This window comes from Manis javanica, chromosome 1 (genome assembly GCF_040802235.1).
Source record: "Manis javanica isolate MJ-LG chromosome 1, MJ_LKY, whole genome shotgun sequence".
In the NCBI taxonomy this organism is placed as follows: Eukaryota; Metazoa; Chordata; class Mammalia; order Pholidota; family Manidae; genus Manis; species Manis javanica.
This window is the reverse complement of record NC_133156.1, coordinates 80,320,352-80,337,336: the sequence shown is the minus strand read 5'-3', so window position 1 is coordinate 80,337,336 and position 16,985 is coordinate 80,320,352. Positions and strand designations below refer to the sequence as shown.

Genomic DNA, 16,985 nt, shown 5'->3' with positions numbered 1-16,985 from the left:
AAATTTAAATCTTTTACTTTGTCAAGAGGTTAGATGATTCAAACTATAGTCAATTAGTTTAAGGAAATATCCAGATTTAACTGTCATAACTTACATTGACACCCAAGGTGTTATAGAACATAATACACCAGGATAAATGGATCTATACGCACAATGCTTTTTCCCTCCAAACTGAAAAACATAACTCTTAAAAGAGGAATTATGCTTAGATTGAGAGTCCCCATCTTGTATCTAAGACATAAATGTCAAAATTATAATGGAAAATATGCTATTCTATTGATATTTGTATTTCAATTTTTGTTTCTGACACCAAAGAGAAAAGATTTAAGAAATACACTATTGAGGGTTAACAGATGTTTCAAACCAAAATAAAACAGAAAATTTACCAAACTTTAAAATACTAACAAAATAAACTTTATTAAGGAAAATCTGAAACATGTGCACCAAAACAAAAGTGACTACTAATGCTGAATTAAAAATCTCAAAAAATGTTTATCACATGATTCAATTTTTAAAACTTTACATATATAAAAGCTGTATTATAAATACAAAGATAAACTATTAGAGTGCTAACAATACTGGTCATACAAAACTTAACGGTAGTAAAATATGAAGACATAAGATGCTTATTTTTGGTCCTTCTGGTAAAAAGAACTAAGTTGGTTTTTTTTACATGGCTCCAGGCATAAAAACAGAATACAAGATGATAACTGCAAGATTCTTAGTGTTTATCCTTGTAATTCTTTAAATATCACCAGTCATAATAGCAATGAACTCCTCTTGGTTTACTGTGGTGAGAAAAAAAATGTAAGTCAGAAATACAAATGTTGTAGAACAATACTATCATGTTATACTAAGTATCTTTACATTTTATATTATACAAAGTTCTTAATAAACCAAAATTTCTTTGTAGGAAGTTGAACATGTTTATTAAACAGAACTTTACATATACAAAAATATAAAAAACATGATAAAATATTATTAATTATAATATTTATACACATCTAGAAAAATATAGTTTTAAAAGCTTGCAATTTTTAATTTCTTGGATGGTTAAACTCTCTTTATAATCTTTATTCTACAAACCCTTCCATGAGTAAGCTTAAATATATCATGCATATAAATTAGAATTCTAAAAGGTGAATATATTAGATTTAGAAAAAAAGTCAAACTGTTTGTTTTTTGAACTTTTATATGTTCAAGAGCCTATTTTAAAGGTAACTTAATTGAAACTAGGGTCACCATACCTCAAAAGCATCTGGAGAAATGGTAATTTTAAAAGATACAGATTTAATCTTAATTACAAAAGTAATACAGCAACTACAAAATATAGAGGTAAATGTAGGAAATACTTATAAAAACTGTTAGTTTACCAAAATTATAAAGTTCAGTAAGAATCTCCAGTGTATAAAGTGTAATATTTAAGAATGCAATCTAGAAATAAATGTGTTCATCTTATTCAAATTTTAATTTTTATAAACCAATATACACACATACACATGAATTAGTAATAGAAACATTCAGAAAAGAATGCCTCCTTTTTGTAAAGCAAGTTGAGTTCATGGACCCCAAAACTTAACACATACCACCTGAACAAGCCATAAATTAATGAAGGATAATTTCAGTAAAGGTAACAAGAACACAAGGATGAGAAAAAAGAGATCTAGATTCCCATTATAGCTCTAACAGAGAACCGTTCTGCATCTCAATTTCTTCATCTGAAAATACTGAACTATGAGATCACCTTTTAGGTTGTTTCCAAGTACTAAATACCCAAGAAAACATAATATAAGAAAACATTCCATTGAATCAAACATTTTTAAGTGCATCATGAATCCCGACACCATACTAGGAGTTGTATAATATATCAAAACAGGTAATATAGTTCCTATCCTAGAGTATCTTGAAATTTAAGTGAGGATATCAGGTGACATTATAAAACTACTGTAAATTTTCTTAGAACAGTGGTATCACAGCTTTGAAAGATAATGTCCTTATTCTTATTAGAGGAATTCTAAAAAATTGGGAGGGGTTTCAATAATATTGTCACATTTTGTACCTAAAACAGAAAGCAACTGCTCTGTAACATAACATGATTATTAAAATAAAAAACACATGTCAGTGTTGAAAAAAAATTCATCGCAATGGGAAAAACCATTACTGATGAGAAAAATTAAGCAAAAAATAAATTTTGATTTGGGCTCTAAAATAAAAATATAGGATTTGGTTTGATGGGATGGAATGAAAGCTAAGGTAGTAGAGTATCATCAGAAATGTAAGTTAAAGAAAGAAAACAGTGCAAAAACACTAAGGAAGGAATTAAAAAGAAAGCACTTGAACAGAAGCTGATAAAGAACCATGAATTAATCCATGCACTCAATATTAAAGATCTACAAGACACTATGGCAGACACAGCACAACAAAATACAAAATTTATATTTAAAATACTTTCAGTGATCTTATAAATCATAGTAGTGATCTTTAACCTTTGCAGTTAAGTGAACATGTTTCAGTATCTTAGGAAAACTACAGCCCCCTCTCTCCCTAGTTAAAAAAATTAAAATATATAACAATTTTAAACAATTATTTCTACATCTTCATTTGGGAACCCCTGATTTAGTCAATCCAGTTGAAAGCATATAGACTAAAACAGAAAACAAGAGTATGTTAAGAAAAACAGCATAATGGAGACGGTGAATCGACTGTAAATTACATTAACAGTATAATAGATCTATGATTAAAATATTCAAAATCTTAAGTATTTTGTTAAAGATCTAGAACTTTTCACTATATAAAATTTCAATACTCAAATTCAAATAAAGATTCATATAGTTCTAGAAGCACAAAAAATTAAGTTTTTTATATTTTTTATGTATAAACACTTTAAAGCATGATAGCATTTCAAAAGTACTTTAAACTATTCTATAATTTCACATCTACAAACAGAACACTTAAATCCAAAGAAGGGGGAAGCTAAAGGGAAGAAAGAGGCTAAGGAAATTAAACTAGCTCCTTTAGTACAGTGAGTCTTCCAGACAGGAGAATCTGCGATGTCTTTGTACATGTGGTTTTATAACCATCTCTATCAATAATATCTTATATCAAATTCCTGTATCTAATAAGTCTAGCATAATATCTACCTTAAAAATAGGCATTTAGTAAAATACTTATTGACTCAAACAAACATAACACTTCATTTTTTACACTGCCTTTTTAAACAAAATTTTCATAAATCAATCCGTCTATCCACAGGGTAAATATTACATGTCATTTAAATAGAGAATTTTAGTGAAATTAAGTAGATTATATACCTGAGAAACCATCTGGCTTTGAAACGAAAAAAACAAATTTTAGTATCTGAAGTACCAGTTGACTATTTTAGTAATATCATGCTTTCTATAGTAACAGGTAATTTTAAAACTCCATAAACATAGAAACCTAATTAATATTTCACTTTACAGTATAAGTAGCAATACAGTGTGACTTACAGATAAAAGCACATTCTTTGTCATTATGGAGATCTGAGTGTGAGTTTGGACTCTGCCATGTATTAGCTTTGTGGTAACCTTAGACTGGTGATTAACCTCAGAGCTTTAGTTTCCTCACCTATATATGCATCTATGCAATATGCATGAATGGGTATTGTATTTACTTCCCAAAAGCTATTATGAATATTAAGTGATATAATCCACAATGTAACATGCTAAGTACAGAATCTAACATGTATTAACTACAAAATAAATGTTAACACTCATCATAATTATTTAAAAATGATCCACTTTGGCTTTTCAAATGTTGCTCATTTTTCCAAAAAGATTTCTATGTTTTATTTTATATATCTTGGGAGGGATGATAGAGACTGGATTCTTTCTATACCATTGCCACAGCTTTATTTATATTTCATATTACATCTTCTTTTCCTTTAACTCCTCATTCACTATGTTTATTATTCTACATACACAATAAAAAATATTTCATTGCTTTTAAATACTGAACAGTGTGAGAAATTCATAAAGACAGAATAATTACTAAAGCCCCCCAAAAAAGTAGCCTAGTATTATGACCTTTACCAGCTTGACATGTACAAAGAAAGCAGGTTATAGCTAAACAGCACTGTTTGCAGCCAAAAGAACCCAAGTTAAGTGCTCAGATTAACAAGTTATTATAAAATGTAACTTCCTACTTTTTTTAAAAATGGGCAGATTTTCATATAGTGGCAGAGACCCATATAAGTTAAGGCAGAGTGGTAGTTCTCATTGTTTCTGAAAATATGCCTTTCAACAGTAATTTCCTAGACTTGCCACAGTAACAGCTATAGTTAGTATGTCTTATTTGAGAAATACATGTCAAATAGCTACTGTAAGTTCCACAAAATAAGTGTATTTATCAATCACAATAAGTTACTGATATAAATGAGAGTAGTTTATGTAAGTTCATGCAATACTATTATTCATATGGTTTACAGACAGAATTTGATGCACACACCCAGAATCCACACAAAACCTCAGACAGCCTCCATCCCCACAGACCCACATCCCAAACTGGAAACTACTGATTTAGACTATTTAAAATGGTAAGACCACGCTACTCCTCCCAAAAAAGACAAACTTTAATAATAAAAAACTATGCATCACCTATATTTTATCTGTAGTCAATCACTTGGAAAAGAGAAAAAATGTTATTTGCCTATTAGTCATTTGAATAAATGAGAGTAGGATGCCCAAGCAATAGTTGTATGGTGACTTAAAATGGAGTATTAAAAGCAGTGAGGACCAAAGAATTATTTTAAGTATGCATTAAAATAAATCAAGCAATGGAGCACAGGTGCAAACTCTTCTGAGATTCAAAAGCAGCAGACAGAGCCATCTAACAAATGATACAAGAAATGGACATATTTTCTAACCAAGTTTCACATCAAATTTGAATTTAAGAGGTAGCTTCATAATTGATATTTTAAGTAAAATGTAGGTAAAAACCAAAATCTAATTTGCATGTGCCTAGTACAAAAAAGTTTATAACTCTCATCTTTTAAAACAAGTTGCAGCCGTTATTAAAGATTTATGGAAAAGACACCAAGACTCTCTATGCCACTGAAGACAGTATCTTTACAGAAGAGAGTTCCTTTAAAGCTAATTTAGGGTAATAAAAAGCTAGGAAAGACACAAATTTTTTAAAAATATGAAGGCAGTAGATTTTAAGTCCATATATTAGAGTGACAGCTTAAACCATTTAAATTTCATCAAGTTTTAATCATCTTTGTCTTCAAATATAAGTGACTGTATCAATACCCTTCAAAAAGGTAGTATTAAAAAACAGAAAGTTTATAATGCTCAAATAATATTCACATTGTAAGAAAGCACAATAATGCACAACCAAAGGACAATCTACAAATCTGAACTGATAGCTAGTTCCTTATTAAAGCATGCCAGTACTTCCAAGATAATATACATACATACATACATACATACATATATATATATATATATATATATATATATATGTATGCTTTTATGGGTACATATGTGTGTGTGTGCGTGTGTAGTAGGTACTACATCAACACTATCTACTGTAACACTCTTGCTTAGGGTTTTAAAAATCAACAAACATTAGAGCACTAATTATGGATAAGAAAATGCAGAGGAAAAAGACAAAGATTTAACAAGAAAGGAAAACACGCTTCTATTTAATGCTAGGCACCTTCAATTTCTTCATTTAATATTCACAACCCTGAAAGATACTACCATTCTCGTTTTCATAAATGGAGAAACTGAGACTCAGAAAACATTGAAAACTTGTGCAAAATAAACTAAGTGGTAGAGACTCAATTCAAATCCAGGTCTGCATCATACCAAAGCCTCAGGACTTGCACACTATATGATTCCATACTGCACCTGAGCAGCTTACAATATAATTGGAGAGACAGACATGTATGCAACTATCAGAGGGTGGTGGATAAAAGTATCAAAATAGTTTGTTTCTTTATATGCTATGTGCCCTCAATACAAGTCTCCTAGTTTATATAAACAGAGGAGGGAGGCTTTTGAGAAGGTGAAGTTTAAATGTATCTGAGAGAACAACTAACATTTTGGCAAACAGCAACTGGAAATCAGAGCATTCTAGGATTAAGAAATGGCATGATGAAAGGCCCAGCATAAATTATTTTCAGAATAGAGTATATTTTGTCAATGTGTGTATGTAGGGGAGGTGAAGGTTAAAGCAGAAGAGTGAAAGACTATAGGGGGAAATGAAAGTAGATACTTAAGATAGGACAAATCATATAAGGCTTTGAACTTCACTCTGTAGGCACTGAAGAATCATTCTGTTTGAACGGGAAAATTAAATCATCAAACCTGTATTTTAGGAAAAGAATGCTATCAATAGACTGAATTAGGAAGAAAGTAGAGGCTTATATGCATAGAGGGCAATTAGGAAGCTACAAGAGATAGTAAAGTTAGTGAAGGCAGGGACCACATCTGCCTTTCTCTCTGTGTAGAACCAGTCAGCACACAGGACACTGCACCCTGCAGGCATCCAAGGAGAAATGAATGCAGCTAGGATAATATTCTTCAAAGAAAGCAGGACCTGAACTAGGACACAGCAGTAAGCAAAGACATAAAACAGACACAAAACATCTGAAGGACAGAATCAGTAGAACTCAGCAACAGTTTAGGAGTTCATGTAGGTTAAGAAGGCCTTAAGGACTGCAATTTTACCGGTGTCTGAAATTTTGGTGATGTTTCATCCTCAAGGAAAAGTAAAGCACCTTCTTGAAGGGTGGAACCTGATATTACATCCTGTATATTTGGTTTTAAAAGTCTACTTCATTGTAATTTTTTTTGCTTCATTCTAAATATGTGAAATATTTATGCAAAAAGCCCATTATAGGATGAACAATTACCATAAATATAGTTTGCAAAGGGATTTGAAAGAGTTTTGAAATATTTACTATATTTGTACATGAATAATACTTGGAATGTATATTTTACTCAAAACTTACTTTCTCCATCACCATCTTTATCAAATTCTTCTATCATAGCTCGAAGTTCTTCATCACTCATGTTTTCACCCAATTCTCTGGCAACACGTCGCAAATTTCTCAAGCTTATTTTACCTGAATCATCATCATCAAACAGCTTAAATGCCTTCAATAATTCTTCATGTGGATCTCTTTCCAATACCCAGTCTGTCACTACAGTTAAAAAAAACAAAAATATAAAAAATAAACCTTTATAATAACAAAGGCATTCATTTGTGGTATCAACTTAGTATTAGATGAGAATCAAAGGTGTGAATCTGCTGTTTAGTTTGACAATAAAGACAAATCAGAGCCCAAAAACCTAGATAAACCTGAAATTAAAAAAAACAAATCTGTATTTTAAAATTTAACCTTTAAACTATCACCAATTTATCCTATTAAATAAATAAGAAAAACTATATGACACAAAGACAAAGTAAAAAGGACTATATTTATACCATATTTATTGAAAGTCTATTGCACTGGGCTCCTCTGACATCAAGGACACAGGTCTAGGAGTTTATAACCTAGTTGTAGAGATACCAACAAAACAATGCTAACTATATGTAAGTTGTTTGCTGGCTAAACTTAACAGTAACACTGTTCCAAGATAACAACAGACTCAGTGAGACACTGAGAAGGTACTGGTGGTTATTACAATGGGGGAGGGGTTGGGGTGGGTGGGTAGGGAGCATGAGGAGGATAAAGGGGCACAAAAATTCTCAATCATAGTATAAGTTGGTCATGGGGATGGTAGAACAGCATGGAGCATACAGCCAATGATTCTGTAACATCTTCCTAGGATGACAGATAGTAACTGCACTAGTGGGAGTGAGGATTTAATAATTTAGATAACTGTTGAACCACTGTGTTGTATTCTTGAAACCAATATAAGATTGTGTATCAATGGTACTTCAATTTAAAAAAAATGTAACACTGTTCCTCAAATTTAATCCAATCTAAAATAAAAACAAACAAATAACCCTGACAAATTAACAAAATGCACTGCCATCACTGATACAGACTCAATCTCAGAGAGGAGATGCAAATTCCACTGACATCTTCTTGCTTAGAAGAACTCTTGATTTTCCAAAATACGAAAAGTAGTTACCACAAAAGGACTCAATCTGATTTTATTAAGAAAGCCCCCCGCAAAAAAAAACAGGTCTGGGAAGAGTTCTCTCTGAAGTCATATCCATTTTGTTCAGCAAGATAATAACTCTTCGACAACTAAGACTAAAGGTAATTTCAGACTATAATAACATTTTAATATACTAAAGGTAATAAACAATATTTTCAATATTACCACAGTGTTTAATTAACAGCCACAGTAACAAAAATTGAAATAAGAATCTGTAATATAAAAATTTTAACTACTAGAAAAAATTCTAAAAATGGCTAAATAGACATCTCAGAAGTCTACCACTACAACAACAGGTATTTATGACTTTCACTATGCCATTAAAAATAACTCAGTCCTGGTGAAGTTTACAGAATCATTAAAACCTTGCAAATGCTTGCAGATGTAAAGTACTGGAATGTTTTAATGCACCCAAAAGGAAAAATACAATTCAAATCCACAATTTCTTGTTGTTTTGCTGTTTCATCATATTTGATTGAATAAGCTTTAGAATAAGCACCCATGCAAGCTAATGCTAAATCATCTACACATATCTCAATAGTTTTCTTTTATCCATTAATTTCATCCAAAAAGTCTTCCAAGTAACTAATTGAAGTATATTACTATAAGTATGCAAATTATCAAAGCTCATAAATATTCAGTCAAAAAGGAATTGGCATATATACAGCCATAACACCAAAATAAAATACCATGCTTAACTCTGTGGCTCATACTCAACTTATTTTGAATTTAGTCCCAACAAAAAAGCAGGACAAGGAAAAAAAAGTGTTAAGAAATTTTCTTCACCAATTAAATAATTTACATGACAGGTGAACCAGAAAAGCAGCTTGCTGAAAGTATTAATGTACTTAAAGAAGCAACAGGGTAATCTGGGGAACAGATGGGGCTCCAAGATGCAAAAATTCTTATCCCACTGGTGCTTTAATTGTGTTAGTTACTTTACACTTAAGTGTCTATATAATCTTTTATCAATACTTTGCCTTAGAATGCAACTTTTCTTGGGAACCACAAATACCCATCCTTCTGGACAGCTAAAACATTTTAATTTTACAGTGACTTTCCATGCCTCCTTCGTTCTATTCCTGTTCTACAAAGTAAAATATAATTATAAGAAATGTATTTTTTTTTTCAATGAAAATAAGTCAACTAACATACAGGAAGTTAAGGTGGGTACTATTTCACAAATCTCTGTTCATATAACTATTTTAAAATAATTATACTACCAGAAATATACTTCCTCAAAATAATACCTTATCCATTACAAAAATCACTTAATACAACAAATTAACATCACATATCTATCAAAAAGCATGAAGGTTATGCTAGAAATATAGCTTCCACTGTATTTCTCACTGCCCTTTGGAAGTTTCTATTCAAGCATACTAGTTATTTCAAAGTGAACATTGTGGAATCCAAACCCCTCCCATTATCACCAAAACAGCTGTCGATGCCCCACCCCTAAAAAGGTAACAAACAGCACCATTAACAGGTAAGTTTCCCATATTTGAAAAGTCTTAACATTTTCAATCCATTAACGTAATCAGAGATTAGGTCCTAGGGTGCTGAGGATACTACCTTTTTTACTCATTTAATTAAAACGTTATCTCTTTTCGTTCTCACCACCCTTAACATAAAAAATCTATTATTTTTTGTCTGCAGTCTCTCTTCCCTCCAACTCATCTTTAATACTCTCAACAGAGTTACATTTCTAAAACATATTATCTCCTCTTCCTTAAAACTTGGCAATGATCCTCTAAAGTCCAAACTCTACATGATATGTAAGACTTTACCTATCTGACCGGGTCATCCTACCCCTCCAGTCACTTCCATATCTCCTAGAGCAGGGAACTCCCCAAACATACATTTCTGGTACCATTCGTTGTTGTTTCCTCTTCCTGGAATGCCTTTTTCTACTCCTCCTACAATTTTCTCCTTGGGATGAAATCCTATGCACATTCCCAAGGCCTAAATTAGAAATGCCCTCTGCAAATTCTTCAATTGCATTAGACCAGGAATGGACAAATATTTTGTGTTAAATGACAGATAGTGAATTTTTTAGGTTTTGGAGGTGGGCATAATGTCTCCATCTAACCTACTCACTCTGCCACAGAGCAGCATAAAAGAATGGATGTGGCAGTGTAGAGGCAGCAGCTGAATTTAGCCCAAGTGCAAGTGTGCCAAATCCTGCCCTAGACAAAATTATAATTTACCACATACCACCATACCTTGTTGTCACCTACATTTAAATGATAAGCTCCTTGAAAGAACCTCTTAGTAACTCTTAATTTCCTTTCCTCACTCCATCACAGTACCAATGCCAAAATACTTAGCAAAGGTTTGTTAAATGAACAAAAGAAAAACAGTAACACAATAATCTATTCTGAATAGGCAATGAAATAGTAAGTAGCTCATGCCAGAAATAGATGGGAGTACAAACATCTGACATCTTGGTTTTACTTTAAAGCAGCAATTCCTAAAATACCTTTGTTACTCAGTAGCCTCAGGCTGTCTAGATTCTACACTTGTACTAAGAATATTTTAATATTTTTTTCTAACATTGGGAAAAATCTGGTTAGGTGTCAGACTTCATCCAAAAATACTTGGATTGTACCCTTAAACAATAATAGATGGTATATAACACCAAGTCTCAAATGTTCTGATTTGGAGTTACCTGTCCCAAAGTATAAAATATATATTCATTTGTGGTTAGTTATCATACAAAAATAATCAACAAATGGGGTGAATACATAGTTTCTGTTTTCCAAACAGTAATCATTTTTTATTTGACAACTGCTATTCTCAACAGGTAGCCTTAGAATAATAAAGTATGTGCTCTGCCTGTCTTTGAAAGTCAGAGCTGAAGTTTAACCGTGACCACTTATTCTGGAAAAAACCTTATTTCTGCTCTGTTAAAAACATAGAAAAGAATGAGAGTCAGGAAATGGTGGACTGAGCATGGAACTCTGGCTTTAACTGCTAATAAAATGGCAATTTTAAAACCATATTCACTTATGAAATAATATATATTAAAACCATATTCACTTAAGATGAAATAATATATCCACTTAAGATAAAATTATTAATTAAAATGTTAGGGATAAGAGCCTGCAACTATGAGAAAAAGGCAATCAGAAAAATATAAATACATGAGGTAGAATTTTTATGTTCCAGTCATTGACACAAATGAAACAAAGACTTTTTTTACAGTAATAACGAATACTTATTAGCACTTACTGTCTGCTAGACCTTTTTCTAAGCACTTTACATACTATTAACTTAATTATTCCTCAGAAGAACCCTACAAGACAGCACAACTATCTCCAACCTGAATTATAGCTCTTTTAATAGTACCATTTCCACTATATCCTAAAACCTTGTTTCTATAGATAATCTAAGTTGAAACTTGAACTAAGATCATAAACCTCAGAGGAGCTTCAATGTTGGGAGACTATGGCTCTCAGCCTCTCAAGTAATTAATTATACATTAAAGGGAAAAAAGGAATGTGCTTCCCAAACGGACAAGCTGCCTCTCTAAACAGGCATTAGTTTGTAAGTTGCGGATCCTCTGTGCTGTGCTTTCTTTCACTTTGAGGTTTATCCTTTAACTTCCCTCTTCCTTGCTTTTGGTTTCAGTTTTCAGGTTAAAACAAAACAAAACAACTATATAATGGTATAAATCTTTTTTTTCCTATATGTCCTAATTGCCATTTCTTTTTGCTTCTCAGATTGCTTCTTGCCAAATACTTAGAAGTATTAAGGTTTGTGTGTGTGTGTATATAACTGAATTTGTTCCTACATTTTTAAAACATCTAAAAATAACTATATGACATGCTCATATTATGACCCACATGAAGTGGTATCATAGGTTTAGAAAATTAATAAATATAAATCTGATCTATGTACTTTCTATATACAATTCCTTAGGCAATATATTTAAGTTATAATGGCAAAGTCCTTGCCTTCCAGAATTCTCCATTCTAAAAGAGCCTGATACATACTCTAAATAATTCATTAACATCAACTACACAAAAGTTCAACCATATTAAGCACATTACACATTATCTTCAGTTGGGCATTCTAAAATGTTTTCTCCTGCTTCCAGTCTGCCAACTGCCTCCCTCACTACAATCATCCCATCTGCAACTTTAAATTAGAGATGATTATATTCACCAAGATTAAGGTCATCCAGAGTTACACATTTGTCAACCAAAAGGCATGCTCTTCATCTACAGCCAACGATACCAACTACTACAGGTTTCCTCTTCTCCTACTTTGCCAACAAAAATTACATTCTAGAATGGTCTTGGGAAACGTTTTCCAAACGAAAGAATACCAAGTCTTCTGTTTTACTGTGAGAAAGTAATTTCTTGATCACTCTCTTTAATTTTATCATATAACATAAATGCACATTACTTGGAAAGACATCTTTCCATAAAAAGCTACACAAGATTCCCTGGCCAGAATTTTTAGAACAAAAGACAAAATGGTAAATCCACAGCAAAGCTGTTAATCTTATTTTTTCTTTGAAAATCAGTAAAAAGAGTGCCAAAAAAACCCAAATAAGATACACATTATACAGCAATATTCAATAATACTGTCATTAAACTAGACAATTTCCTAACAACTGCTCATTACAAAGACTATTAAAATACACACCAACTTCATTAAAATCTTCAAAGGTGATTTTCCCTGTGGCTTCTCTGTCATAATCTTTAAGAATCTTCAGTACATCAGCCTTTTTTACATCAAACCCCAAGGCTCTCATTGCCACCTTTTGGATTAAAAAGGAAAAGCAAAATATAAGGCACTCTTTCAAAAAAGTGATTTCCAATCCTTAAGTAAGTTTTTACAATTTAAGAGATATTAATAAAACATACAATTCTTTTATACATTTTCTGTCTCTAAAATAACAGTGATAGTTTTTCTTAACTACTGAATTTTAATGGCAATTTTTTCCATTTTATCCTTCTGTATGACAAACCAATCAATGAGTGTTTATAGCATATACTGTACAATGCACAAACTTGTGCACAGATAATTTAACAAGTTACTTGTTCTCAAAAGATTAACAACCAAAATGGAAAAAATCTTAGCATAAATATTAAAAAGCTCTACAATGAGAGATTTTTAGAAATTAAAAAATTATCATCAGACCCTATGTGATCACTTACCAAGTAAGTAATAATGGGCCCTGAGTTTAGAGAAAGAAGAGATAGAAGAGATCTGGTTACTATTAACAAGGAAGAAGAGACAATGTTATTGATTTTAAAAGCCTTATTTGGAGAAATACAAGTTGTTCCTTGATGTATGGATGAAGTAGAGTAGAAGGGCATATAGAAAAGGATGACAGGTAATTAAAACAGACACCAAAATGAAGAATAGGCTTAAAAACAGTGCACAGAACAATTTAACTTACCTGATCAGAAGAGCTCAAAAGGAAGCAAGTAGTTGACAAGTAAGAAAAGCAGCTAGTAGTAAATGTGTGGAAAGCATTCAATAAAAATCAAAGGAAAATGAACTTAATGCAGTATACAATAAGGAGACACTAAAGGTTTATAAGCAATGAGCAACATGATGAAAAATTTTTAGAAAGATGAAGCTAATGGTACTGGGTGGGTATGAAATATCCCAAACCAAGAAAATAAGAGCAACAAATGGAAGCAACAGTATAAAGGAAGAATTGATAAAAGTTGGTAACAAAAGAAAAAAGAAGCAACAGAGCTACTAAAATGTTGCCTTTCTCATTGTGCTAGATGTAAGATCCATACTACCCTTTTGTTTTTATAAATTATTCTAGCCTTTAATTTGACATTTCCCCATTAGCACCATGTCAACATCAGGTATCTATCACTTGCGTTACATTTGCAATTGAGAAAGAAGGGGTATCTATCACTTGCATTACGCTTGCAGCTGAGAAAGTAGATTGAGAATGTTACTAGCATGTTCAAATTAAAGGACAAATAACAATCAACTTCAAAAAAGAGTAAGTTATAAAAGAAGAACAGATGAATATAGTAATAAGTATTTAAATCCTGTAGTTTGAAAACTTTATTATGTGAATGAAAAATAAGCCCCTTCAAGGAATGTATTTTTCCATTTAAAATACTATTCATTTTATCATGTGAAAAGGAGATTCTGTAAAGATATAGGGAGTATGACTTAATTTTATTATAGCATTTAACTATGAATGTTTAAAATGGTTTCATATTTCCAAAACCTAATTAAAGTACTTTAGAGATGGATTTTTAACCAAATGACAAAAATGTAAAATCATTTTCACAGAAAAATATTCTAAAGTATACTATTACCTTTAACTCATGATAATCTATTGCTTGATCTTTGTCTGTGTCAAATAGTTCAAAGGCATCTTTAATTTCTTGTTTCTGTTCTTCAGAGAGTTTTCTTTTTTTCCTCTTTGATTTGTCTACTACAAGCTCATTTCTATGAAATGGAAAGAGAAAAAAAGTCTATTTAGTCCACTTTAATCCTATTCCCTTATGCCTTCAAATGACTAAGATTCCAAAATGCAACAAAAATTATCCAGATGAATAATTTTCTAAATTTCCAAAAAGGAAGTATTTGGAGAAAGATAAAGAAATATTGTTTACATGATAAGCCAAAGCCCAATTCATTCTATTGTCTAATCTGCCATTAATTTGCACTTCCCAAAAATTAAGAGTGTTACAGATTATTAAAAGAAATGAGGGCCTAACCTTCATTCCTCTGGCTTTGTTATTTATTCCCTCTAATAGTACTATGGAAGACACAAGAACTGTGAATAAGAGACATTACTTTTATGTCAGAAACCCCAACAAAACCAAATCACCAATACTTATCACTCATATCATTCTACAATAGAGTCTTAAAAAGTGAAAGTCAAATTCATCAATGATGATCACTATATATCTGGCTTATTTTTAATGGTGTTTAAAATTAAGTTACAAAATTACTACCAAAAAAATATATATGATTTATCAATTAATTTACTATTTTGGCAATTACACGTTTCTAAGAGTTTGGCACATTATAATTTCTTTCATTGTTACTAGGAAATCAGCCAAAATACTGAGTCTAAACATACCACAATTAACAATAAAAAAAAACTACAGAGTATTTGTGCTAATTCTATGTAATAAATGTTAAGGCGTCAATAGTCTGGTAAATCTCACTTAACATCAACAAACTCTTATAAAGTTAGCAAAAACTTTTAAGAAAAAAGCAAATTTGTTTTAAAAGCCAGAAATATCTTAAGGGATGCCTATCTAAGTTTTCCAAATTTTCAAATGGGGCTACAACACTTATATAAAAACACGTTTCGAAACTGAAAAAAATTCTATAGAACTTTTAAAATGTAAAGCCCAGTTGATTTTCTTAGGCCACTTCTAATCTATTTACATTTGAAGTTGGTTTGTCCTCTAAAGGCTACGCAAAATACAAAGGCTTGAAATGGCTAGAAAGGCTTGAAATGGCTGACGCGGGGGCCGTAGACCAGGAAGGTGGAACTGAACGACGGGATGCTCCGTGGCCTCATTTCTCGCAGAAACACCGCAAGAAAAAAACCTCGCGATATTTTACGCCCTTCTCACACCCACAATCACCCACCCGTTTGGCGGTCCAAAGCCCAGCGCGCCGACAGATATGACTACCTCAGCGAAAGCACAAGGGGCTCATCACCGGCGATATCCCACTGCTCCCAGGGTGAAGGGTCCGAGCCCAGGAAGGCTGGCCTAGGCGCCTTTCCCTCCTCCAGAACTGCATCCCGTTCCTCCCCTCGGCCCCACACGGCCTCCCTTCCACACAAACCCAACCTGGGGCCCGCTGCGGGGTGTGGAGAGCACTGCGGCCCCCTCATTACCGACCTCAAAGCTAAACTCATTTTCTCTTCGGACAGAGACGTTCCTCCCAAGTACGACTTTAGCCAACTATCCAAATGACCGCGACTTCCACAAACCATTCGGCGTCACCAACGACCTCAGCGACCTCAAGGACCTCCCACAAGGAAGATACTTTCGAACTCGATTGATTGAAATTGCTGAAGTCTGTCCTTTGAGGCGGAAGCGTCGCTACTCCTAGGCTCTCATTGGACATCTTTCGCGTCAATCAAAGAACCGGCTCTGAGCTGCTCTCCTTCCTGCCCTGTAGATTGGCCTGTTGCTATTTCCCCGAATCCTTTGCGGAGCGAAGCTCTGGCTGCCTGTGTAGCGGCTGCGGCGGCGGGTGGCTGGACCCTGCAGGCCTCACGCAAGGTGGATAAGTGTCCTGAGACCGAGGGAAGGGAGGGGCAGAGAAGAGACTCGCCACACTATATCCTCCGGCTAGAACGAAGTAGTAGCTGGGGAGCTAGATCTACGAAATTTCGCCCCGCTGTATTATAAAACCTTGGACAGCCTAAGTACATGGGGAGTTTGTTTAAAATGCATTATTTACACGTTCCTTTAATTCATTCTGATTCCAGTAAGTGTTAATCTGCATTCTTGCCTTATTTGCAAACTGTCCAGTGATGGTGAGGCAGGTGCTATTATACATGGATAATCACTGGGTTCTATCACTAGGCTATTTACGGTGAAACTGCCCAAACCGCCCCTAGCTACCACCTTCCCCATCAAACGGCTTTGTTCGCTATGTCCTTTATTTTCTAGTGCTGTAAACTGCTTATACACATGTAATCTTTACTACCAAAGCGTGTCTCTTGAAGCTCCCTTGGCTATTACGTTTACTTATTCATCTCCCCTACTAGGCCGAATTTCTTACTAGGATTGCATCTTTCATTTAACGCCATTCCTGGTGCCTAATACAATGCCTGATGAGTACGTGCTCAATAAATATTTG

The 16,985-nt window shown here is 33.1% G+C and overlaps 1 protein-coding gene across 1 annotated transcript; it reads right to left on the bottom strand.

Moving 5' to 3' along the window:
* Positions 1–391: 391 nt before the first annotated feature.
* CETN3 (centrin 3) lies at positions 392–16,153 on the bottom strand. The gene is made up of 5 exons (XM_017644052.3): positions 16,016–16,153; positions 14,465–14,597; positions 12,813–12,927; positions 6,998–7,189; positions 392–788 (listed from the first exon to the last, which is right to left on the bottom strand). Exons 1-5 carry the CDS (start codon positions 16,108–16,110, stop codon positions 745–747), a joined length of 579 nt encoding a protein of 192 aa, XP_017499541.1. The 5' UTR covers positions 16,111–16,153; the 3' UTR covers positions 392–744.
* Between the last annotated feature and the right edge of the window lie 832 nt (positions 16,154–16,985).